General features: G+C 36.5%; 2 protein-coding genes, 1 long non-coding RNA gene and 1 pseudogene across 3 annotated transcripts; 3 read left to right on the top strand and 1 right to left on the bottom strand.

The window, feature by feature from the left end:
- Positions 1 to 11,350: 11,350 nt before the first annotated feature.
- LOC112097829 (protein FAR1-RELATED SEQUENCE 5-like) lies at positions 11,351 to 12,405 on the top strand. The gene is made up of 2 exons (XM_024183412.1): positions 11,351 to 11,383; positions 11,455 to 12,405. The coding sequence occupies exons 1-2, from the start codon at positions 11,351 to 11,353 to the stop codon at positions 12,403 to 12,405; spliced, it is 984 nt and encodes a 327-aa protein (XP_024039180.1).
- Positions 12,406 to 13,155: 750 nt separating this feature from the next.
- On the top strand, positions 13,156 to 14,401 carry LOC112098323. Its single transcript, XR_002905453.1, has 3 exons — positions 13,156 to 13,259; positions 13,536 to 13,599; positions 14,312 to 14,401. It is a non-coding gene; the product is annotated as an uncharacterized LOC112098323 (long non-coding RNA).
- Positions 14,402 to 14,937: 536 nt separating this feature from the next.
- LOC112097828 lies at positions 14,938 to 16,782 on the top strand. Its single transcript, XM_024183411.1, has 3 exons — positions 14,938 to 15,444; positions 15,595 to 16,062; positions 16,756 to 16,782. Exons 1-3 carry the CDS (start codon positions 14,938 to 14,940, stop codon positions 16,780 to 16,782), a joined length of 1,002 nt encoding a protein of 333 aa, XP_024039179.1.
- Positions 16,783 to 17,118: 336 nt separating this feature from the next.
- On the bottom strand, positions 17,119 to 18,090 carry LOC18041164 (annotated as a pseudogene).
- Positions 18,091 to 26,557: the final 8,467 nt, after the last annotated feature.

The following is a 26,557-nucleotide window of genomic DNA, read 5'->3' as shown; positions in this document are numbered from 1 at the left end:
TGATAATTATTGATTAATTACTACTAACTTTTTATAGATAAATTAGTGAATGTCAAGAATATTGCTGCAAATGGTTAAAAGGAAAGAAAAAGTAAGGATAAGAATGTAACATATTTACTATAGAGGTGTTTTGAGTTTTTTTTTAATATAGGGACTAAACAGGCACTTGCGCCAAAATATAGGAATTAAATGAACATTTACCCTAAATTTGAAATAAAGAAGAATTTAGAGAATTATTAATTAAATCTATCTTAATTAAACATTACGTTAGTTTTTATATTTGACTATTTATTAATGTTTAATTAAACTAACATAATGTCTTTATGGTATAATACTCATAAATTATCAAACTGTCAAATTTATGTAATTTACATGTAAAATATTAAAAATTATTAGATTTCATTTAAAAATTTCGAATTATAAGACACAAAATTAAGTACCTAAACTATTACATACAAAAACATATATTTATTAAAATTAATGAGATTTTATTATAAATAATTTTTAGAAGTGAGGTGAATTTACATGGGGTAAAAATATCTGTACACAAGAAAAATAGACTCTTATTACATCGAGGTCTAGGATTGAGGCAACCGATCTTACATGATCGGAAGTATTACAATTTTTTATTTTTAGTCTACAAAAGTGTTCTGTGCACACCAAATTCAAAAGAAAAAGAAAAGAAAGATAGCTTATACACAATATATGCGCAAATGCCAAATGGCATTCAAATTTCTTGTAAGAACATGATAAAAGTCTCTCATCATCTCTACTAATCAATGGTCCTCCTCTATCGATTCCCTAGAGGTTGAGTACAATCCAAATCAAATAAACTTTCCAATACAGTCCTTGGCAATCCACCCAAAATTTATTGTGTAAATTTTAATATACTAGCAAGCGCTCGAGTCTATTAGAGTATAGATTATGAATAGTGATGTCGAACCCACAAGGACTGTCAATTTTTAGGAAAGTTAAATCTAGTTTAAGCTAATTAAAAGTATATCCTAGTTGGAAAGAAAATTTTTTATTTGGAGAAATTTAAACCAAAGAAGTAAGTAAAATTAAAAGCGAGAAAATTAACACGAGAATTAAAGAAATTAAATTTACCAAGACTTTTGAATCTACCACAATTCAATTTAACAATTATATCTATGTAATTATCAATTCAACTTAACAATTATCTAATTACTAATCAATTCTCAATTTTTGAGCCAACTTGAAATTAATCTACGTAATTATCAATTTAACTTAACAACTATCAATTATCAGTTAAGTCCAATTAAAAATAGAGTGCGACTATTGGCACCCCTCTAAATATCTCTTAATGCACCTTTTCTTTATTAACCCCATTAAAATATTTTAAAAAAATTATAAAATTCTTTTAACACGTCCATTAATAACAAAAATACCCTTAATTAAAACTTATTAGTGTAAATCCCATTCTTTAATTTTTATTATTAATCCTCATTTTAACAATAGGATTTCTTGAAAAAAAAAAGGATTTTCTTCTCTCCATTGCAGTCACCAATAGTAGATTTCTTACTAAAACATTAGATGAAAATCAACCTTTTTAATTTCTAGAATGTTAGATTCTTTTAAGGGGAAAAAATTATTTGAATTTTGAGTGGGATTTTAACTAAAAATTATCCTATTATGTAATTTTAATAAAAGTTAAAATTGAAAATAATTAAAGGGGTTTTAAAAGGTATTTGGAGGGGTGTCAATAGTCCCACTCTTAAAAATAATCTTGTGTAGATTCTTTTTCGACTTAATAATATGATATCTAAATATCCATGTAAACATATTAAATAATAAAGAGTCAAAACTTACATAGAATCAAAGATCATCACACATATAGATTCAAGCATATGTTTAGTCAAAAGTTAATCTTAACAATCAACAATACATGAGTATTAGTGAAAAATCTAAGAACACCCAACTAATAATATGTAATAATATGAAATAAGAACTCTAAATATTAAAACCCACGTGTAGGAATTAATTGAATAAAAAATTAATTATTTCATTCAACAGGACTTTATCATTAACGGTAGTTAAAATATTTCGTTATACATAATTGAGTGGGGAATAACGGAGTAGATAAAACCCCCATCATTCAATCTGATTCCCCATTCCAATTATATATCCCTGAAACGACCCGCCCCGAAACCCCCCAGGCGAGTCTATCTAGTTACATCAAAACAGACTTAAAAATAATATTATACGTAAAGAATCTGCTGAAAATTCGACAGAGTCTCCTTTATATATATAACACTCCCAAAGTACAAATATGAATATACAACAAACTCCAGTGCTCAACATACTCAACCAAAAATACTGAGTTATATAATATACAACCCCAAAAGAACAAGATGACCAAGATGTCCCAACAAAAACATTTATATACTCTAGCACCATCACGTGGCCAAGACTCAAAATATATACAGTCGCTGGGTCGGTCTGGTGTACCTGCAACCTCCTGGTGAGGGGGGGAAAATATAATAAAAACGGGGTGAGTTTAAAACTCAGTGAGATCAGTGAGTGGATAGTAGGTTTGAAAATTAATCTTTACTTTAAAAGAAATAAGCATATCCAAACACGGTTTCATTAAACCATAAGTGAGAAATCAGAAATAAATCATTAAATATTTAAATCAGATTACCAACCATAGAAATCATATCACCAAATCATATCGATTTCACAAATCTGAAAATCATATCTCATCATATCTCTGCATGCATAATCTAGTCCCCAAAGGACAAAAGCGCCCAAGCACACGGCCCAAAGCCTCTGTGTGTACTCAGACGGGCCCCAAAGGCCTCCTTACAATCAGAGCGCGCACCTCCCTTATTACCCCTCAGTTTGGCGGGCCTCCCTTATTACCCCTCATCTATATCACTGTACTCATATTCACATACCTCTTTACCACATTTTAAATCATACCACATTTGAATCCACTTTTCTTAACTTTCAAATAATATCACACTTTATTCAAAATCGATACGCAAAATTATTAACCAAACATTTTCATATAATATCAACAAGTGAATAAAATCCATTTCGAGAAATCATTAAATCAGCACATTTAAAAATACTTATTCCGCAACCATGCTTTACTATCATAATTAACTCTAAAAATAAGTTTCGTATATTCCACTCACAGTGACGGTGTTCACAGTCGGTTATCGTCTACGTCCGCGGACCAGTTCTCGCTCGCGGATCCTCCTAAATCAAGGAAACGACATAATTATTCTCCGTAAATCGGAATTCCGACTAAATATATGCAATAACTCGAAACGAACATTTATCCATAATTAACAACTCCCGTGACGATAAAATTACTAAAATGCCCTTGAGTCCGTAAATCATTAACATGCTCCGAAATCATAAATCACCGAATTATCCTCGAAATCGTAATTACACCCAATTCACAATTCTATGCATTACTAAAATATCCACAGGCTCAGAAATGACAAAATTGCCCTCATAGTGTGAAATTACCAAAATGCCCTTGCCGGTCAACGGTCACCGGAATTTGGTCAACGCTGGCCAGGAAGCTCAAATCTTAAAGTGCCAATCACGCTGAGTTCAATGGTACCGGCGGTGAGCTCCAACGCGCGGCAACGACGCCGGAATCTAGCTCAACAGCCGTGAGTTCCAACAATCGACCGGCAGCAAAACGACGACTCTCGGTGCCTATGAATGGTCGGAAATGGAAGAGGGAGTCATGAGGAACAAAATCCAACCGGTGGTGTCACTCAAAACCGGCGAAAATCTCGGCGGAGTAAAGTGAAGCAGTCGCGGGTTTCAAGCTTCGATCGCCGGCGTTCCGGTTCGTTTTCGGCAGTGAGGATGGCAGGGGAACGACGGTCGGCTTCTAAGCTTCAGATCGGTACCAAGCTCGGCCAAAACGGTGGTCGGAAACGTGAAATCCGTCCGGGTTAAAGTCGCGGGTCGGGTCGGATCCGGCGGGTCAAGATCGGGTAAGTTGGCAGCTTCTCTCTCTCTGTTTTGCACGTGCATGTGTTTTTCCTCTGTTTCCAACATATTCCTTTGCTTATAAACTCTTTCACCGCCTCATGCCATTTTACATTCACAGGTATTACAATCCTCCCCCCTTATAAAAATTTCGTCCTCGAAATTTACGTACCTGATAAGAAAAGATAGGGATATTGAGCTCGCACTAAGTCCTCGCGCTCCCAGGTAGCCTCTTCCTTTGTATGATTCTTCCATCGCACTTTTACTAGAGGGATGGTCTTATAACGTAGAACTTGGTGTTTCTCTTCCAGTATCTCCACCGGTTCCTCTTCGTAAGTCAAATCTTCCTTCAACTGAATTGGTTGCTTCGACAACACATGACTCGGATCATATATGTACTTCCGGAGCATCGAAACATGAAACACATCGTGGATTCTGGATAACTCGGGTGGTAGAGCTAATCGGTATGCCAACGGACCAATACGCTCCACGATCTCATACGGCCCAATATAACGTGGACTTAACTTCCCACGTTTCCCAAATCGAAGCACCCCTTTCCAAGGAGATATCCGTATGAAAACTCTATCACCAACTTCGAATTCAAGTTCCCGCCTACGTTTGTCTGCATAACTTTTCTGTCTATCTTGAGCCACCTTTAATCTATCCCGAATCAATTGTATCTTCTCGTTCGTATCCTGGACTAGTTCTGGACCGAATAACCTCCGCTCACCAACCTCATCCCAACATACTGGAGTCCTGCATTTTCTACCATACAAAGCCTCATATGGTGCCATCTCAATACTAGCTTGATAACTGTTGTTGTAAGCAAACTCCATCAGAGGTAAATAATTGTCCCAATTTCCTTTAAATTCCATAACACAAGCTCGCAACATATCCTCTAGAGTTTGAATAGTTCGCTCTGACTGTCCATCAGTCTGTGGATGAAAAGCTGTACTGAAGTTCAACTTGGTGCCTAAAGCATTTTGCAAGCTAGTCCAGAATTTAGAAGTAAACCGGGAATCTCTATCTGAGACTATGGACACAGGTACTCCGTGAAGTCGAACTATTTCAGCCACATAAATACTTCCCAACTTGTCCATCGAATAAGTGGTCTTGAAATGTAAGAAATGAGCAGATTTTGTAAGTCGATCTACAACCACCCAAACACCATCATATCCTTTCTGAGTATGTGGAAGTCCCGCCACAAAATCCATAGTGATGTGCTCCCACTTCCACTCTGGAATAGGAAGCGGCTGAGAGCACCCTGCAGGCCTCTGGTGTTCAGCTTTAATCTGTTGACAGACCAAACATCGAGAAACAAATTCTGCTATCTCTCTCTTCATGCCCTGCCACCAATAATGATCTCTCAAGGTACGGTACATCTTCGTACTACCAGGATGCATCGCATAGGCTGAACAGTGAGCTTCTTCCATAATCTCTTTTTTCAAATCTTTAATATCAGGTACACAGAGTCTATTACCCATGAATACAACTCCATCCTCTCTCACCATAAAATCGGTTCGTAAACTTTTCTGCACATCCTCTTTTAACTTCATTAACTGTGGGTCCTGAGCTTGCATATGGTGAACTTTGTCAATCAAAGTCGGCCTAACGCGGAAGTTAGCTATCAAAGCTCCACGATTGTCAGTATTCAACTCGACTTCCAAAGATCTCAACTCGATCAACAGAGGTACATATTTCACTCGCAAGTGAGCGATAGAGCTGGAAGACTTTCTACTTAGTGCATCAGCCACCACATTTGCTTTGCCTGGATGATAATCGATAGTGCAATCGTAGTCCTTAATCAGTTCGATCCATCTCCTCTGTCTCAAATTCAACTCCTTCTGAGTAAACAAATACTTCAAGCTCTTATGATCGGTAAAAATCTGACATGTTGCTCCATATAAGTAATGCCGCCATATCTTGAGTGCAAACACCACTGCTGCTAGTTCTAAATCATGTGTTGGATAGTTTTGTTCATGCTTCTTAAGTTGTCTAGAGGCATAAGCCACCACTTTCCCATGCTGCATCAATACACAACCCAATCCCTGCCTAGAGGCATCACTGTAAACCATAAATCCTTCATTACCAGATGGAAGTGTAAGAACTGGTGCTGAGGTCAAACATGTCTTAAGTTCTTGAAAACTTTTTTCACAGTCATCATCCCACTGGAACTTAGCATTCTTTCTGGTTAATTGTGTCATAGGAATAGCAATCTTGGAGAATCCTTCCACAAATCTACGATAATAACCAGCTAACCCAAGAAAACTCCGAACCTCTGTGACATTTGTAGGCCGTTCCCATTTCACAACTGCTTCAATCTTTTGAGGATCAACATAAATACCTTCAGCTGATATCACATGGCCCAAAAATACGACTCTGTCCAACCAAAACTCACATTTGCTGAACTTGGCATACAACTGCTTCTGTCTCAAAGTCTGTAAAACAGTCCACAAATGCTCTGCATGCTCCTTCTCGTTTCGGGAATACACCAAAATATCATCAATGAATACAATCACAAACCGATCTAGGTATAGGCGAAATACCCTGTTCATCAGGTCCATAAAAGCAGCTGGGGCATTTGTCAATCCAAATGGCATCACTAAGAACTCATAGTGCCCATAACGGGTTCTGAATGCTGTTGTAGGAACGTCAACATCTTTAATTCTAAGCTGATGGTAACCCGAGCGCAAATCAATCTTAGAAAATACTTTTGCCCCTTGGAGTTGATCAAACAAGTCATCAATACGCGGAAGTGGATACTTATTGCGTACCGTAACTTTATTCAACTGCCTATAGTCGATGCAGAGTCTAAAAGTCCCATCCTTTTTCTTAACAAATAAGACTGGAGCTCCCCACGGGGACACACTAGGTCTAATAAACCCTTTCTCTACCAACTCTTGCAATTGAACCTTCAGTTCCTTCAATTCTGCTGGAGCCATTCGGTACGGTGCCATAGATATTGGAGATGTTCCAGGGACTAAGTCAATAGAAAACTCAACTTCTCTGTTAGGTGGCATTCCAGGAAGTTCATTTGGAAAAACATCTGGAAATTCTTTAACTACTGTAATATCCTCCAATCTCAATTCTCGAGCTTCTGTATCTATCACATGAGCTAAATAAGCTGAGCATCCTTTTCTTAACAACCGTCTTGCACTAATAGCAGATATAACACATGAGGGTAGAACTCTGCGCTCCCCACAAAATTTCACCTCAGCTTTCCCTGGCTTTTTAAACACAACATCCTTTTTGAAACAATCCACCGTAGCATAATGAGATTCAAGCCAATCCATACCCAAAATAGCATCAAAGTCATAAATCTCTAAGGAAATCAAATTCGCCTCAAATTCATGTTCACCCATTCCAATCATACAATCTCGATACACACTCTGAGCAAGTACTGACTCTCCGGTAGGTGTACGAACAACTAATTCGCAATCTAGCAGTTCGGGCTCTCGCCCTATATGCATAGCAAAAGTACGAGAAACAAAAGAGTGTGTGGATCCAGGATCAATAAGAATATGAGCCTCGCGGCCAAGGATAGATAATATACCCATAATAACTTCGGGTGCAGCATGTGCCTCCTGCTGCGTCAAAGCAAAAACTCGAGCCTGAGTATGAGGTCGACCAGACTGACCTCTCTGACCTGAAGCAGTCGTCTGACCCCTAAAGGTAGATGTAGAACCTCCTGTCTGCACTCCTCTCTGACCCTGAATCTGGCTAGAGTAAGGCCGGTACCGTGAGGCTGTCCCTCCTGTAGAGCTATCACCCTGAGATAAAGTAGGGCAAAATCTCCTGATGTGTCCAGGCTGACCACATAAATAACAAACTCTGTCTCCAACACGACATTGGCCCTGATGATTCCTGCCACATGAAGGGCAAGAAGTTAGCTGGAAACTCCTAGAACGATCATCACGATATCCCCCGCTACTGCGGTCGTACTGTCCCTGAGTCCTGGTATTACTCCCTACCAATGGTTGTACAGAACTATGACTAACAGCTTGTCTCGAGTCCCCTCTGAAGCCTGTACCCTGACTCCTTTGCATACTATCAAAATAACTCGTAGGAATACCCCCTCTCTTGGGCGGCCTACTACTAGAGTCACCCTCTGCCCAGCTCTGGCTACGCTTTTGCTTCAGTGCATGAAATCTACGTCCCTCTGCAATACTGTGCTCTACTCTCCTGGCTGCCTCAACTACCTCCCCAAACTCAGTATATCGTGATGCAGTCACGGTGGTACGAATCTCAAATCGGAGGCCATCCTCGAACCGTCTGCATCTCTCTCTCTCATCACCGACTACAGATGTAGCAAATCTAGAGAGATCTAAAAATTTCTTCTCATACTCCTCAACTGTCAGAGATCCCTGAACCAACCGAAAGAATTCACTCCGTTTAATATCCTGATATACAACAGGAAAATAATGATCGTAGAATTCCTTGCGGAAAATAACCCAAGTAATCGCAGCATGTCCCTGATATCGTCTCTCCACTGTCTGCCACCAATGGTAAGCTCTATCCTCGAGCAGGAAAGTGGCGAAGGATAATCTATCATCTTCTGGACACTTCATCACATCAAAAATACGCTCTAACTTAACAAACCATGACTCAGCCTCAGGTGGTTCTCCGAAACCATTAAAACTCTTCGCCCCTAAACTCCTCACTCGCTCAATAGTATTTGCATTACCGACATGTGCTTGAGTCTGATTTTGCACAACTGTAGTCATGATTTGAGCCAGCCTATCAAATGACTGCTCAATATTCGGGGCATCCCTCGGTGTCTGTTGTGCAATTCCATGCGTAGAGGATTCAACTATCCCCTCATTCGCGGGTTCACGTTCCCCCGCAGGTACACTACCAGAAGTCAACCCAGCTATTGGCCTAGTACGACCACGGCCACGGCCACGTCTACTACTACGACGAAGCATGATGGTGCCTACAAGAGATAAACTCTGACTTTAATAAAGATAAAACTTATTATGATTAAGACAGTAAAGTCTACAGAATCTAAAACCATGCTCTGATACCAACTGAAACGACCCGCCCCGAAACCCCCCAGGCGAGTCTATCTAGTTACATCAAAACAGACTTAAAAATAATATTATACGTAAAGAATCTGCTGAAAATTCGACAGAGTCTCCTTTATATATATAACACTCCCAAAGTACAAATATGAATATACAACAAACTCCAGTGCTCAACATACTCAACCAAAAATACTGAGTTATATAATATACAACCCCAAAAGAACAAGATGACCAAGATGTCCCAACAAAAACATTTATATACTCTAGCACCATCACGTGGCCAAGACTCAAAATATATACAGTCGCTGGGTCGGTCTGGTGTACCTGCAACCTCCTGGTGAGGGGGGGAAAATATAATAAAAACGGGGTGAGTTTAAAACTCAGTGAGATCAGTGAGTGGATAGTAGGTTTGAAAATTAATCTTTACTTTAAAAGAAATAAGCATATCCAAACACGGTTTCATTAAACCATAAGTGAGAAATCAGAAATAAATCATTAAATATTTAAATCAGATTACCAACCATAGAAATCATATCACAAATCATATCGATTTCACAAATCTGAAAATCATATCTCATCATATCTCTGCATGCATAATCTAGTCCCCAAAGGACAAAAGCGCCCAAGCACACGGCCCAAAGCCTCTGTGTGTACTCAGACGGGCCCCAAAGGCCTCCTTACAATCAGAGCGCGCACCTCCCTTATTACCCCTCAGTTTGGCGGGCCTCCCTTATTACCCCTCATCTATATCACTGTACTCATATTCACATACCTCTTTACCACATTTTAAATCATACCACATTTGAATCCACTTTTCTTACCTTTCAAATAATATCACACTTTATTCAAAATCGATACGCAAAATTATTAACCAAACATTTTCATATAATATCAACAAGTGAATAAAATCCATTTCGAGAAATCATTAAATCAGCACATTTAAAAATACTTATTCCGCAACCATGCTTTACTATCATAATTAACTCTAAAAATAAGTTTCGTATATTCCACTCACAGTGACGGTGTTCACAGTCGGTTATCGTCTACGTCCGCGGACCAGTTCTCGCTCGCGGATCCTCCTAAATCAAGGAAACGACATAATTATTCTCCGTAAATCGGAATTCCGACTAAATATATGCAATAACTCGAAACGAACATTTATCCATAATTAACAACTCCCGTGACGATAAAATTACTAAAATGCCCTTGAGTCCGTAAATCATTAACATGCTCCGAAATCATAAATCACCGAATTATCCTCGAAATCGTAATTACACCCAATTCACAATTCTATGCATTACTAAAATATCCACAGGCTCAGAAATGACAAAATTGCCCTCATAGTGTGAAATTACCAAAATGCCCTTGCCGGTCAACGGTCACCGGAATTTGGTCAACGCTGGCCAGGAAGCTCAAATCTTAAAGTGCCAATCACGCTGAGTTCAATGGTACCGGCGGTGAGCTCCAACGCGCGGCAACGACGCCGGAATCTAGCTCAACAGCCGTGAGTTCCAACAATCGACCGGCAGCAAAACGACGACTCTCGGTGCCTATGAATGGTCGGAAATGGAAGAGGGAGTCATGAGGAACAAAATCCAACCGGTGGTGTCACTCAAAACCGGCGAAAATCTCGGCGGAGTAAAGTGAAGCAGTCGCGGGTTTCAAGCTTCGATCGCCGGCGTTCCGGTTCGTTTTCGGCAGTGAGGATGGCAGGGGAACGACGGTCGGCTTCTAAGCTTCAGATCGGTACCAAGCTCGGCCAAAACGGTGGTCGGAAACGTGAAATCCGTCCGGGTTAAAGTCGCGGGTCGGGTCGGATCCGGCGGGTCAAGATCGGGTAAGTTGGCAGCTTCTCTCTTCCTGTTTTGCACGTGCATGTGTTTTTCCTCTGTTTCCAACATATTCCTTTGCTTATAAACTCTTTCACCGCCTCATGCCATTTTACATTCACAGGTATTACAAAAACCGAATAAAGAAAACAGTACCTCAGATGAAGAATATGCACTCTAAAAATTACTTTGAACACTCATATTTTTACAAATATTTTTATTACAAAAATACCCATGATAGAAATTACTATTAAAGACACTTTATTATGAGCATATATAATATTATTACTTTGGACACTCATTTAGGGCATTGCAATTAATGTTTAATTTTCTTACTATTTTAAATCTTAAATTTTTTCTTCCAAAGATCTTAAATAAATATTTATAAAGGAAACTTAATATGTGAAGATTTTAACTATAATGAGGTATGTGTGATCCTTTTAATTTTTCTTGTTCTTCCCCTTTCTCGATTGTTCTTTCCCTTCAACTCAAAATTTCAATGTTATTTCGGAATGCGTAATGGATTATACTAATGAATTCATTAATAATAAGGTGAGTTTTATTTTACAATTCGTATGTCTAATGTTCCTTTGTTAATATTTATTTATTTATTTTATATGTAGATATTTAAAATTAAGGAAGCATTAATTCTTTGGATTCGTGAAGTTGGGAGGAAAAATGTTTTTGTGATCGTGATCAAGAGATCTAATTCTGGTAATGGTGCTCAAAAACCAAGGATCACCTTTTGTTGTGAGAGAAGTGGACAATATAGAAACACGAGAACAAGTGAAGAGAATAAAAAAGAAAAGCAATCAAGGACTATTGGCACTAAGAGATGTGGATGTCCATTTACATTAAATGGCCATAAGTTAGACACTAATGATGATTGGGTATTAAAAGTAGTATGTGGAGTGCATAATCATCCAGCTGCTGAGCATCTTGAGGGGCATTCTTATGCAGGAAGATTGTCAAGAGAAGAGAATTTGTTGTTAATTGATATGTCCACGAGTATGGTGCGTCCAAAAGATATTTTATTGACATTGAAAAAGAAAAATCCCAACAATGTCTCAACAATAAAGAATATTTATAATGCACGTCAAAGATATAAGGTAGTAGAGATGGGTGGGAGATCACAAATGCAACTACTATTAAGTAAGTTATCTGAACACAAGTATATTGAGTGGCATAGAAGTTTTGATAATACTAATATTGTCAAAGACTTATTTTGGGCGCATCCTGTCAGTATAGACTTGTTGCATGCATTTCCATGTGTCTTGCTGATGGATTGTACTTACAAGTGTAACAGCTATAACCTTCCCCTTCTGCAAATTGTGGGAGTGACATCTACTGAGATGACATTTCCTGGTGCTTTTGCTTATCTTGAATCTGAGCGAGAAGACAACTACACATGGGCATTGACTAGATTAAAAAGTGTACTGGATGATAGTGCTATGCCTAAAGTCATTCTTAGTGATAGAGACTTAGCTTTAATTAATGCCATTAAAAGAGTATTTCCCAATGCAAAACATTTGTTATGTAGGTGGCATATAAACAAAAATGTAATTGCAAAGTGAAAGAAATTGTTTGCGACAAAAGAGATATGGGAGAAGTTTATGATGAGTTGGAATGTATTGGTATTTTCTTCCAGTGAAGATGAATTTATTACTCGCCTCAATGCTCTGCAGCAAGATTTTATATCCTATCCACAAGCAATCGAGTATGTGACATCTACATGGTTGGATAAATACAAGGAAAATTTTGTTTCAGCATGGACAGACAAGATCATGCATTTCGAAAACTTAACAACGAATAGGTATAATTTTGTAATACCTGTGAATGTAAAATGGCATGAGGCGGTGAAAGAGTTTATAAGCAAAGGAATATGTTGGAAACAGAGGAAAAACACATGCACGTGCAAAACAGAGAGAGAGAAGCTGCCAACTTACCCGATCTTGACCCGCCGGATCCGACCCGACCCGCGACTTTAACCCGGACGGATTTCACGTTTCCGACCACCGTTTTGGCCGAGCTTGGTACCGATCTGAAGCTTAGAAGCCGACCGTCGTTCCCCTGCCATCCTCACTGCCGAAAACGAACCGGAACGCCGGCGATCGAAGCTTGAAACCCGCGACTGCTTCACTTTACTCCGCCGAGATTTTCGCCGGTTTTGAGTGACACCACCGGTTGGATTTTGTTCCTCATGACTCCCTCTTCCATTTCCGACCATTCATAGGCACCGAGAGTCGTCGTTTTGCTGCCGGTCGATTGTTGGAACTCACGGCTGTCGAGCTAGATTCCGGCGTCGTTGCCGCGCGTTGGAGCTCACCGCTGGTACCATTGAACTCAGCGTGATTGGCACTTTAAGATTTGAGCTTCCTGGCCAGCGTTGACCAAATTCCGGTGACCGTTGACCGGCAAGGGCATTTTGGTAATTTCACACCTTGAGGGCAATTTTGTCATTTCTGAGCCTGTGGATATTTTAGTAATGCATAGAATTGTGAATTGGGTGTAATTACGATTTCGAGGATAATTCGGTGATTTATGATTTCGGAGCATGTTAATGATTTACGGACTCAAGGGCATTTTAGTAATTTTATCGTCACGGGAGTTGTTAATTATGGATAAATGTTCGTTTCGAGTTATTGCATATATTTAGTCGGAATTCCGATTTACGGAGAATAATTATGTCGTTTCCTTGATTTAGGAGGATCCGCGAGCGAGAACCGGTCCGCGGACGTAGACGATAACCGACTGTGAACACCGTCACTGTGAGTGGAATATACGAAACTTATTTTTAGAGTTAATTATGATAGTAAAGCATGGTTGCGGAATAAGTATTTTTTAAATGTGCTGATTTAATGATTTCTCGAAATGGATTTTATTCACTTGTTGATATTATATGAAAATGTTTGGTTAATAATTTTGCGTATCGATTTTGAATAAAGTGTGATATTATTTGAAAGTTAAGAAAAGTGGATTCAAATGTGGTATGATTTAAAATGTGGTAAAGAGGTATGTGAATATGAGTACAGTGATATAGATGAGGGGTAATAAGGGAGGCCCGCCAAACTGAGGGGTAATAAGGGAGGCCCGCCAAACTGAGGGGTAATAAGGGAGGTGCGCGCTCTGATTGTAAGGAGGCCTTTGGGGCCCGTCTGAGTACACACAGAGGCTTTGGGCCGTGTGCTTGGGCGCTTTTGTCCTTTGGGGACTAGATTATGCATGCAGAGATATGATGAGATATGATTTTCAGATTTGTGAAATCGATATGATTTGGTGATATGATTTCTATGGTTGGTAATCTGATTTAAATATTTAATGATTTATTTCTGATTTCTCACTTATGGTTTAATGAAACCGTGTTTGGATATGCTTATTTCTTTTAAAGTAAAGATAAATTTTCAAACCTACTATCCACTCACTGATCTCACTGAGTTTTAAACTCACCCCGTTTTTATTATATTTTCCCCCCCTCACCAGGAGGTTGCAGGTACACCAGACCGACCCAGCGACTGTATATATTTTGAGTCTTGGCCACGTGATGGTGCTAGAGTATATAAATGTTTTTGTTGGGACTTCTTGGTCATCTTGTTCTTTTGGGGTTGTATATTATATAACTCAGTATTTTTGGTTGAGTATGTTGAGCACTGGAGTTTGTTGTATATTCATATTTGTACTTTGGGAGTGTTATATATATAAAGGAGACTCTGTCGAATTTTCAGCAGATTCTTTACGTATAATATTATTTTTAAGTCTGTTTTGATGTAACTATATAGACTCGCCTGGGGGGTTTCGGGGCGGGTCGTTTCAAATTTTATTTTCATGCACCACTTCATAGTTAGCTTATCAATTTAAAATTAATATATATTAATCAATTTTTTATTTTTATTACTAGGGTGGAAAGTTCACATTCGAGGCTTAAAAAGGAACTTGGCACAAGTCAAGGTAATTTTGAGACATCTTGGACAAAAATCCATTCTTTATTAGAGTTATTACACACGAACATCAAAGCTTCATTTGAAAAAAGTTTGACAGTAGTACAACATCAATTCAAACCTGCTGAATTTAAAAAGCTTCGAGGCTTTATTTCTATAGCTGCATTGCAAATGGTGTTAAGTGAGTCGAAGAATACTAATTCCATTGGTATTGATGTGTCCGTGTGTGGTTGTACAATTCGTAGTACACATGGTTTACCTTGTGCTCATGAGATTGTAGAATATAAAAGGGAAAGTCGACCTATACCTTTAGAATGTATTGATTCACATTGGAAGAAACTTGACTTGATTCGTAATCATAATAAGAGAAAGGTAGAAATGAGTTATGGACCGATATTTGACTTGATTGCCAAACGCTTTAATGAGAATGATGATGATATGAAGTTACATATTCTACAAAAGTTGATAGAAATTGCTAATCCTCATACTACATCTCTTATAGAACCAGAAGCTAAGAAAAATACACGTGGTCGACCAAATTCAAAAGCTAATGCATCGACCTGTCGTGATCCATCTGCTTTTGAGATTGTTTTATCAGGAAAAGAAATTTGTTCGCCTACAGTTGCATTTATGAGACCTGCAGTGAAAGTTAATGGAAATAAGCAACCAAAGCAAAAGGTATTATTTTAATTGTATTAGAATTATTATATATATTAGCAAAAGTTACTATTTTAATTGTATTAGAATTATACACACACACACGCACATACACTTATTTCTTAACTATAGTTTGTATTTTCACATTTTTTTCCTAATATTTGTTGCTAGGTGTATAAAAAAAATTCGCTCAAGTCAAATCCATTTGTTAATGAATTTCCAGCTGCATTACAATCATACATTCATCATATTAAAGATGTCGCACCTGATGGTAATTGTGGGTTTAGAGCGATAGCCGACTTAATGGGTTTTGGTGAGAATGGATGGTTACAAGTGAGGAAAGATCTGCTAAATGAGTTGCATTTGAATATGGAGCATTATAGCCATTTGTATGGGACATATGAGAGGGTCAATGAATTAATTCATGCAATATCATATTTTGAGAACTGTCCAGGATCTGACAAATGGATGACAATGCCTGACATGGGACATCTTATTGCATCAGCCTACAACATTGTGGTATTCCACTTATCGATGAAGCAGTGCCTTACCTTCCTTCCTCTTAGGTCAAATCCAGTACCTACAGATTCTCGTAAAGAGATTGCTATTGGTTTTGTAAATAACAATCATTTTGTAGAGGTATTTTTTATTTTATTTTTATTTTTATGCTGAATTTAATAAGCAATTCTACTAATTAAAATTAATCAAACATATGTAGGTGTTCTTGTTACCAGGCCATCCTATCCCTCATGTAGCAATCAATTGGCAAAGATTTCACAGTTTTTGTGCCAAAGGATGGGAGACGATATATAATCATCGCATACAACATTTCAAGGAAATAATTGGTGGGGACGTAGCTACAAAAGAAATAATAGATGTTGACAACAATTATCAATAGATTTCTTGATCTATTTTTTTTGGAAGATTAATTCTTTTTTGTATGACTATGATTTGGTCAAAGGATATATTGTTTAATTGATTTATTTGTTTGAGTGTATGTAGTATTTTCATGAGTGTGTAGAGTAATTAAGATGGTTAATTTAAAAAGGATTAAGTGAGGACTTTTTTGGCATTTTAAAGAGTGTACAAAGTATAATTCATTTTCTTAAAATTAATGGATGAGTGTACATAGTAATAGAGTGTTCAAAGTAATTTTTAGAGTGTATATAGCCCCACCCTTAAAATAAACACACCATTATTATCTAAGGATGCCATTGGATGTCCTAGTAGGAAATTTTGTTGTTTTTTGGTCATTGGAATCATGAAAGTTTCCTTCTGTTTTTATTTTAAATTATGTTCTTCATTGCTATAGCTTTATGTATTTTATGACAGGTAAAGCTCACTGCATCCCTTGCTTAGTTGTGATTTTATTTTTCACTTTAAAAAATTTCCACCGTTGGACTTAATTCTTGCTCAGTAGAAATGAGGGAATCATGGTCAAAAAGTTTGACAAGTTATTAAACAAACACATTTTCAGTTATTTATTTAAATAAGAATAGAGAGATTTCAAATACAACATAGAGAGGTCAAAGGATACAATCCAAAATGCAAATATGACTACGACGGACCTTTTATTTATTCTTTTTAGATGAACCCCGTCATAGCGAAGGCTTTAATTGAAATAAAAAGCAAAGGGAAACGCACAAATTAATTGCCACTCAAACACACAAATTAATTATTAAGAGCAGAATGCAATCAAGGGTAAGCCTCAATGAGAGACCACAGGCCCAGATTAGGAGTTATCTTATAGTGGTTGAAACCTGCTGCGAAAGAAGAGCTTCTTCCAGTCATAGACACTCTGCTCTTTACCCTTGAGGAAAGTCGCCATGAGCATGTCAAAGCATAGCTGTGTCTCCATTGTTTCTTTGCCTTTCGTTTGGTTTTCGATGGCAACATCTATGATAATCACTTTTCCTCCCTCATCTATGATAATCACTTTTTAGGTCATTTTTAAGATATGTGTACTAAATGAGTAACTGGCCCAAATTTAAAGACTAAAAGAAAATTCCTAATTTTACATTTTTTTTTCTTTCAAAGATATGGAAGGATTGAGAAAAATAAATTATATTTTTTTGGCCTCTACCTTCCCAAGACAAGATTTAAACTCCGGTCGACTGGTACTAATTTTACAACTTTTTAGAATTTCTTAGTGACATATAGATGATAAAAGTAAAAGATAAAATTTATTGTTTAATTACCTTGAGCAAAACCGCATTTGGAGGAGGTATTGCCTCAAACATGTTCCCTCCAAAAAAGTCCAGATTATTAGTCCCCACCAAATTATCCACCACAAGTGGCAAGTCAAAAACAGTGCATTTTGTATCGGGAAATGCTGTACCAATGGCTCTTGCCATAGTTCCTGTGCTGCCACCAACATCGACCAGGGACTTCAAGCCCTTGGACAGCTCGTTACAATCTTCAATCAAAACACTTGCTATCAGCTCAAAGTCGGTGATCATGGCCTCATAGAAAATGCTTTTGAAATTAACCTCATCAGCTACGTAGTCCCAAAAGTTTTTCCCATCAGCTGTCCCAAACAGCGTCTGATCATCGTTTTGCAACCAAGTGCTCAAGAAATGAAATGAAGTAGTGAATGTAGCATCAGCTATGAGTAGCACAATGGTGCTGCCTTCAAGGCTTATCCTTGAGAAGAAGTCTAGATGCGGGGGTAAGAGAATAGTGTTAGATTAATTTTATATTAATCTAATATTTGGGGCCACACATGAAATAAATAAAATGTGTGTGCTATTATTTAATAAGCCAAGAATTAAGTGATCTATTTGAAGTTAATTAAATGGCTAAGGGTATTGTTAATTATATGGTTGCTTACACAGGTTTCTTCATTATATAAGTTAATTGTTCATGTTACTCATCAAGTGATATGTTGTTATACTGGTGTCTGTTGAGTTGTCATTACATAGTTGGATTTTAATTTCTCTTCATCAATTTTTAAATTTCATGAGCAACCATGAAGGTCTATTTGAAGGAGGTCTGCTTATGTTTACATGTAAACCTTTGCAAAAGATCTTGGAACTTTTGTGCTTAATCATTGGTGCTATTCTGCATACATTGTGGAAACCCATGATATTTAGTAGTTGACGCAAGATGGAAGTGATTGAATGCTAAGCAATTTTGGAAAATTTTTATGGAGTTGATCTGTCAACTTGCTTGTAGATGTAGATTTTCATCTATGTTTCTTTCCAAAGGAATTAACTGGGAACTTGTTCGTTGTTACTTATCATGTCTTGCAGATAAATTATTCATTTCTTTTTGTATTTTATATCATATGGTTTTGTACTAGGCTCTCTAATTTGAAATGTTTTTTCTTATTTGGCATATTATGGTGCTGTGATATGAAATGTCAATCGAATTGTATCTAACATATATGTTCCAATTAATCATGACGACCCTTGCGATAGAGATAGTTCCTGAATTGCTCTTTTGTAGGCAATACTATGTGCTGGTCTGTACCCTAATGTGGCTGCCACTGAGCAAGGAGTTGCTGGAGCTGCTCTTAGCAACCTTAGAAAGTCCTCTAATTCTGCAGCGAAGGCTCATCCAGTCTGGTATGATGGAAGAAGAGAGGTTCACATACACCCTTCTTCAATAAACAGTCAGTTGAAATCATTCGAGCATCCATTCCTAGTCTTCCTGGAAAAGGTATGCATGCTTCGGTCTATGGATATTCTATTTTATAGTCTCATTGTTCTTGTTCTGTTGCTTGAGAGTTGTGAATTTGGTCACTTCCATTATATTAAGTTGCTAGCCACTTACCGAGTTACCTTTGGTCTACATATGCGGTAGCTTGCTGGCTGATAAATTGGTGCTATTTAAGCCATCTATACCTGTTTATTGTCATTCTTTTTATAGATATGTGGCTAATCAAATTTACTGATAACAAAAACAAGAACTGAAGTTAGTAAATGATTGTTTAACAATTTATTGGTTGGAGAATTAATTTTCAATATACTTGCCCACTCTGTGTAATGATTTAATAGTCATTGTACCAGCCATATCACCTATGTTGTCACTACCATTCCATTTGGAATTATTGAGTTGGTTTCTATGACACAATATGAATCAGCATATTGGTATAAGGAAGTTGGAATTGGAAAAAATTAGGCATGGTTCTGTTAACTTCTTCTTCCTGTCCTCTTAAGAACATAGTATGGTAAGCAAATTACTTTTGCTAAGAAGGGAAAAATGATGTAAACAAAATAAAACGGTGTCATGTTTAATTTATGTTTTTGATGTATTGTTATAATGAGCTGTGTATGATGGGCAATATTACCTGATGTGAAGGTATCTAAGCATTTGCAAACTTCCACTTTTAAAAGGATAGAAATGATGGGAGATAATCGACTAGAGTGAATAAATATGGAATTTGTCTGTCCCGTGCTACATCAATGGTAGAACTAATTCAACTTCTGAATCCCATAATCACAGTTTAATGCAACCCGTGTGAAGCCTCTTTTCTCCCTTACACAAGTTCTTAAGCAATAGGAATGGCCAATGGATGTTGAATAGTGACTGTAAAGTGATTACAGTTTACAAATATAAATCATCTTTGAATTTTGTTTGTTTCCAGGTTGAAACCAATAAAGTATTTCTGCGAGATACTACCATTGTCTCTCCATTCTCTATTTTGTTGTTCGGAGGTTCCATTAACGTTCAGCATCAGGTATCTATTCTTTCTACTGCCACCTATAAATTACATGTTGTTATGCTATCATTTGCTTATAAAAAGTCTATTCTGTAGAAAGACGTGTAAGCGATGTTGTTTTCCCATATGGACCAATGATGCTGCCAATTGTTTCATGATTTCTTACATACTTGTGCCATCCACTTTGTCCAGTTTATGCTTTTAGAAGATTAGATTCTTGTGCTTAGTGTTTGTATAAGGTCGTAGATCACTACTGTTTTGACCTAACGAACAGATTCACACATTGCAACAGTTAGGAGTTTAAAAATACATAACCAAGCTCACAGTATAAAGTCATCTTATGCTCTTAGAGGAATTTGGAGTCATTGAGTATGATTTGTTCTACTAATTTTTTCTACTCTGTGGTTCCTTACCTAAAATCTTTAGGATTCTGGATAATGTGATGCGTTCCAGGATTTGCTTCCAATTATAAACTATTCATTCAACACTTTTTGATCATGATTCATCCATCTAATAAAAGTAAACTATATGGCCCAGCAAAGCTGAGATGAGAGAAGAATTTGAAAACATCTAAGCTTCCAAATGTCTGAATTTGGAACAAAACTAAATTCGTCTAGAGAGTGGTTCAATACTTGCTATTCTTCGTCTCGAAAATGGTCAGCTTACTGCTCCTTGGCATGCAGCTTCTCAACAGGTGGTTCGTACTGCTTGCTTTTTCATGTCTTTGATGATGCATGTGGTTACACACACATTTCTTAATAAGTTTATGGAAATTTATAGTGGAAGAGCGTTTATTGGGTATTATAAAAACAATAAAATGTAAGTGATAGATATTAATTTCAGTAAGGAAAAAAACCGATAATCTCTCTTTAACTTGAACACTGCAAATTAAATGGTGGCACATGATCAATTAGCTAATAAATTCTCTGTTTAATTTAGCGTGAATTCTCCTCTTCCATTAATTTTCCCCTTAACCATTCTTGGGTTTGTGTTGGTCATACTTTGTGAGCCTAAACAAATGTTTTTGAGGCTTAGCGCAAGCAAATATCTTTACGCCAACGTTATTTATTTCTTTTCTGGAACGGAGTAGCCGTTCTAATCCATGTCTTCAAACCTTTCTTATTCCATATATCGATCATGCCTGTTACCAAATCTCAGTTTAAATATAGCAAATATGTCAATATTATCGTTCAAAATAAGTCATAAATAAATCAATATGACATCAATAAATTTATAACATAATATGGATACAATACAAATATATAATATTAGTTATTTTTTAAATAATATTACTGCATATTAATTGATTTATATATATTCGTATCATAAACGTATAATCATGTTGAAGTAGTCCAATATAAATATAACACTCTTATTCATCATGTCGTGACGTGTTAATCTGTTTTTTAATCGTACTAATATTTATCAACATGAATACAGAAAAATCGTGTCCTTGTCATGTAATTTTGCCGTGACTCCATTTTGCCACCTTTAAGTTGGACCAGGCTTGCTTATTACTTTTTACCCGCACTTCAAAGCTAAAATATGGTTTCAATTTAAAGGAAATTCCTTTTGCAAAGAAGAAGAAGATTATCTTAGTATATGCTTCAACGTTTATGTTATTCTTCTAATTTGCATAATCCATGTCTAACAAACTAACATCAATCGAAATATCATTTTGCTTTATGTTTAAAATGTGTTAATTTAAAATCTAAAATCAAAGAGTTCACTTGGGTGATTCCAAGGGCATGTTGCATCATTCTTCACTACAAAAAAATTAAAAGCCTGTCTGATTTCATCTAATAATTTCCTATGATTTTCTATGTTTCGCAGCTAACTAATAGGTAAATGCCCATTGTAATTGAAATTTTGCAACCAGTAGATTTAATTGTGGAGCCTGAGCCAGTTTATGTTTTATAGAATGCCAATGATCTGTTATGCAAACAGATAAATTAAACATTATTAATGCTTGCATGTATCACTCACCAATTAAGAGTATATATAGGTTATAACCTATACAGCATGATGAAAATTATATCTTGCGATTGTCTTTTAATTTTAATTTTTCTTTTCGACTTTGATAGTATTCTTTGATGAGTTGTATTCAAAAGAGAGAAATCTATAAAGGACATGCTTCTAGATATAAAAAGAATATTATATTGCAAATTATCACGATATATGATACGCCATTTAAGAAACATAAACATTCTTAATTAGTAATATTGGAGTTCACTTCACAAAAATAATGAAAAAGAAAGATGGCATAATTAATTAAAAACTTATTTGCATAATAGCACATGTAGGAATGGTAATGGGTACTACCTGCAGTGAGTTTTCTATTACCAAACCACTACTTACAAAGAAATTTAAATTATCAAACTTGCCTGTAACCTGTAGCAGATTTTTTATTTTATTTTTAAAAGTCCGTCTGCTGCGGGTTTTAACAATTACTGAACTCACTTGCAACTTGCAACTGATTTTTTGCTAATTTTCTTATTTAAAATCACAAATATTAAAAATATTTGTGATAATACATAAAATCTTAAATTATATAATTTAAGATATAAATTTATAATAATGCCTAATAAATCTGCATATAATATTCAATTTTGAATTTCATCAATGTAAATAAGAAATTAAACCTTCAACATTAAAATAAATACACAAATATATTATTTTAATACAAAATATTTTTGTTGTAGGTAAATTGTCATCACTAATATCAAGGTCTTTCTTAATCTTTTAATCAATATAGAAATACTGTCAACAATATTAATAGGTAAGGTTTTGTATAGACAAATAGAAACTAAACTTTAGAAAGCAATCATTAGCTTCAAGTCATTAAAGCAAAACAAACAAAAATAAATCAAATTAAAAACAAAATATTAGTAATATTAAACTTAAAAATTATAAAATTTCTACTTATTAAAAGCTTGTTGCATTGATCTTAACACACACACACACACAAACACACACACATTTACTTATGTTATATATATATACTTATGTTTATGATTAGATTTTTATAATATAATTTTTATGATTAACATTAAAAACATAAATAATTAAAATAAAAAATGCGGGTTGGCGGCAGATACCTGTGCAAGTATTCTGCAATTTTTTTCTCAATACCAAACTCACTCGCAACCCGCAGTGGGTTTAAATTTGAAATCCCAAACCTACTTGTAACCTACAAAATTATGCGAAATAAGTGGGTTTTTGTGGGCGAGTTTGCGGGTTTGTAGGTAACTTCTCCATCTCTAACCACATGATTTTATCTTTATTGTTGGACTAAGATAAATAACACATTGATACACGATAGTGTCATTCATTAAGAAAGACAAAGAATGATTGAATCTTTTCTCTGACCACGCGACAATCCATCTCAATATGTTTTGTTCGTTCATGAAACACTAGATTTACTGCGATGTGTAATGCTGCTTGGTTATCACAATAGAGCTTAACAAGGATCACAAAATTAACTTGCAAATCTTTGAAGAGGTATCTCAACCAAGTGACCTCACAAGTAATGGCTGCCATGGCTCTATATTTTGCTTCTGCTGAAGACCGTGAAACCGCTGTTTGTTTTTTGGTTTTCCAAGAGATGAGGGAAGGACCAAGAAATACGTAGTATCCAGTAACTGATCTCCTTGTGGTAGGACAACTTCCCCAATCTGCATCACCATAACATGTTAACTTCAAATTATTTTCTGCTGGAAAAAATAGTCATTGTCCCGGTGTTCCTTTCAAGTATCGAAGGACTTGAATTGCTGCATCTAAATGTGGCTTGCGAGGTTGATTCATAAACTGACTAAGAAGATGTACAGAATAATTAATATCAGGCCTTGTGATTGTGAGGTAAATGAGACGGCCAACAAGTCTTCTATACTTTGATGGGTCTTTGAGAAGGTCACCACTTGATAGCGTAAGCTTTAAGTTTTGTTCCATAGGAAAAGAAGCTGGTGCTGCTCCCAAGAGTCCCATATCATCAAGTATATCTAATACATATTTACTCTGGGAGATGCAAATGCCTTTCTTGGAACGAGCCACCTCTATTCCCAAAAAATACTTTAGCTTTCCAAGATCCTTGATTCTAAAATGTTCATCAAGGAAATTTTTTAGAGTTGTTATTGCCACTGGATTATTGCCTGTTATTATCATGTCATCAATGTAAATCAATACTGCTGTGAATGAGTCTCCATGCACTCTAGTAAAAAGAGAGTAGTCAGCCATAGATTGCTTAAAGCCGGCTTAGCGAATGGCACAAGAAAACTTGGAATATCAATTACGTGAAGCTTGCTTCAATCAATAGTGACTTATTAAGTCGACAAACCAAGTTCTCCTCCTATCGACTATAACCTGGTGGCGGAAGCATGTATATCTCTTCAGCTAGATCACCATGAAGGAAGGCATTTTGAACATCTAATTGATGGAGAGTCCAATTTCTAGCAGTAACAATAGCCAAAATGTAATGCACAGTAATAAGTTTGGCAACTGGGAAAAATGTTTCTTGATAATCCATCCCTTCAATTTGAGTGTATCCCTTAGCTACCAATCGAGCTTTGTATCGTTCTATTGTGCCATCAGAACGATACTTTATTTTATAGACCCACTTGCAACCAATTGGTTTCTTCCATTTGGGCAATGTAGTAAAAGTCCAAGTACCATTGGCTTCAAGAGCTTCGATTTCCAAATTCATGGCCTTACGCCACTTGGGATCATGCTCAGCCTGGGCAAATGTGTTAGGTTCAACAGAACTAGAGATAGATGCAACAAAGGAGCGATGAGAAGAGGAAAGATTATTATAAGAGACAAAATTAACTAAAGGATAACGTGTACCTTGCCGAGACTGAAGCATAGAGATGACATTGAGCTGGGGGACAACAGAGTGGCTTGTGAGCAATGAAAGTCACGGAGCCAAGTGGAAGGTTGTCGAATTCGATCAGATCTTCTTAGCGTAGGTTGAGTGGGCTGGTTATATGAAGGTACATGTTGAGATTCATCGGATAAAGATGTATTGTCCTCTTGTGGAACGATGGGAATTAACTGAGCATCATGGTCTGGTATAGATAAAGGTAAAACTTGTAAATTATGATTGATATCACATTTGGAGTCTGTGAAAGGGAATACATTCTCATAAAAAATAATATCTTGACTAGAAAAAATTTTCTTAGTTTTTAGATCATAAACTTTGTAAGCCTTTTGACCTGATGGATATCCAACAAAAATGCATTTGCGGGCACGATGATCAAACTTATGTTGAGGTTCGACATTGGTAGCAAAACATAAACATCCAAACACACGGAAATGGTCGTAAGTAGGTGGCTTTTTATGTAGAATTTCAAATGGCGTTTTCCTAGAAAGTAAGGGTGTATGTATGCGATTAATAAGATAAACTGCAGTAAGAACACTTTCGCCCCAAAAGGTTAAAGGCAAATGAGATTGAAATCTCAAGGCTCGGGCTACATTCAGAATATGTCGATGTTTGCATTCTACTACACCATTTTGTTGAGGTGTGGAAACACAACTATGCTCATAAAGGATTCCTTCATCCTTAAAGAAGTTATGCATGGAAGTAAACTCTTTGCCATTATCTGTGTGAAACCTTTTAACTTTATGATTGAATTGTGTAAAAACAAAAGCACAGAAAGATTTTAAAAAATTTTGTGTGTCTAATTTAAACCGCATAGGATAAATCCATGTATGTCTGGGGTAATCATCCACAACAGTCAAAAAATAATAAGCACTTGAAAGAGAACAAACTCGAAAAGGTCCCTAAATATCACAATGAATTAACTTAAAAGGTTTTTTAGTAGAAATAATACTTAAACCAAAAGGTAACCTTGTTTGTTTAGCCAAAGGGCAAATATCACAAACTTTATTTGAAGAGAGAGAAATTTCTGGTACTAAATCTACAAGGTGTTTCATTGGTTGGATGGAAGGGTGTCCGAGACATTTGTGCCACAAATTTGGTTGTGAAGATGTCTGGTTGACTTGAGGAGTGAGCAAATTAGGCGAATGTGTAATATTTGCAGAGAAATAATAAAGACCGTTATGTTGTCTCCCCAGACCAATCATCCTCTTCGTTGCCAAGTCCTGTAAGATGCAAAAGCTAGCAAAAAAAGTGATTGAACAATTCAAGGACTTTGTCATTTTGCTAACAGACAACAAGTTGACACAGAACGAGGGTACATGGAAAACATTTGAGTGAGAAAAATTAGAAGCAAAGTTGGTTGAGCCTATTGAGTCTATTTGAACCTTGTTTTCGTTGGGTAGTGTAACAGAGGTGTGTGGAGATGGACTTACTTCAGATAACAAATCAAGAGTAGATGTGATATGGTGAGTTGCACCACTATCTATTACCCATTTATTCGAATGAGATGAGCTAATATGGGATGAAAGACAAAAAAGGGAAAGCTGACCTGCTATATTTGCCTTAGGTTGAGCATTACCGTTATTCAAGAGAGCCAT

This window comes from Citrus clementina, unplaced genomic scaffold (assembly GCF_000493195.1).
Source record: "Citrus clementina cultivar Clemenules unplaced genomic scaffold, Citrus_clementina_v1.0 scaffold_5, whole genome shotgun sequence".
Classification (NCBI taxonomy): Eukaryota; Viridiplantae; Streptophyta; class Magnoliopsida; order Sapindales; family Rutaceae; genus Citrus; species Citrus x clementina.
Note: the sequence above shows the minus strand (reverse complement) of the source record. Positions and strands in the feature narration are given on the sequence as shown.

Bases quoted from the DNA above. Each gene is read 5' to 3' on its own strand.
- LOC112097829 (XM_024183412.1), top strand. From the start codon at position 11,351: ATGGATTATACTAATGAATTCATTAATAATAAG. The intron at 11,384-11,454 runs GTGAGTTTTATT...TTTTATATGTAG, and splicing joins ATGAATTCATTAATAATAAG to ATATTTAAAATTAAGGAAGC.
- LOC112097828 (XM_024183411.1), top strand. From the start codon at position 14,938: ATGGTGTTAAGTGAGTCGAAGAATACTAATTCCATTGGTATTGATGTG. The intron at 15,445-15,594 runs GTATTATTTTAA...ATTTGTTGCTAG, and splicing joins ATAAGCAACCAAAGCAAAAG to GTGTATAAAAAAAATTCGCT. The intron at 16,063-16,755 runs GTATTTTTTATT...ATTTTATGACAG, and splicing joins ATAACAATCATTTTGTAGAG to GTAAAGCTCACTGCATCCCT.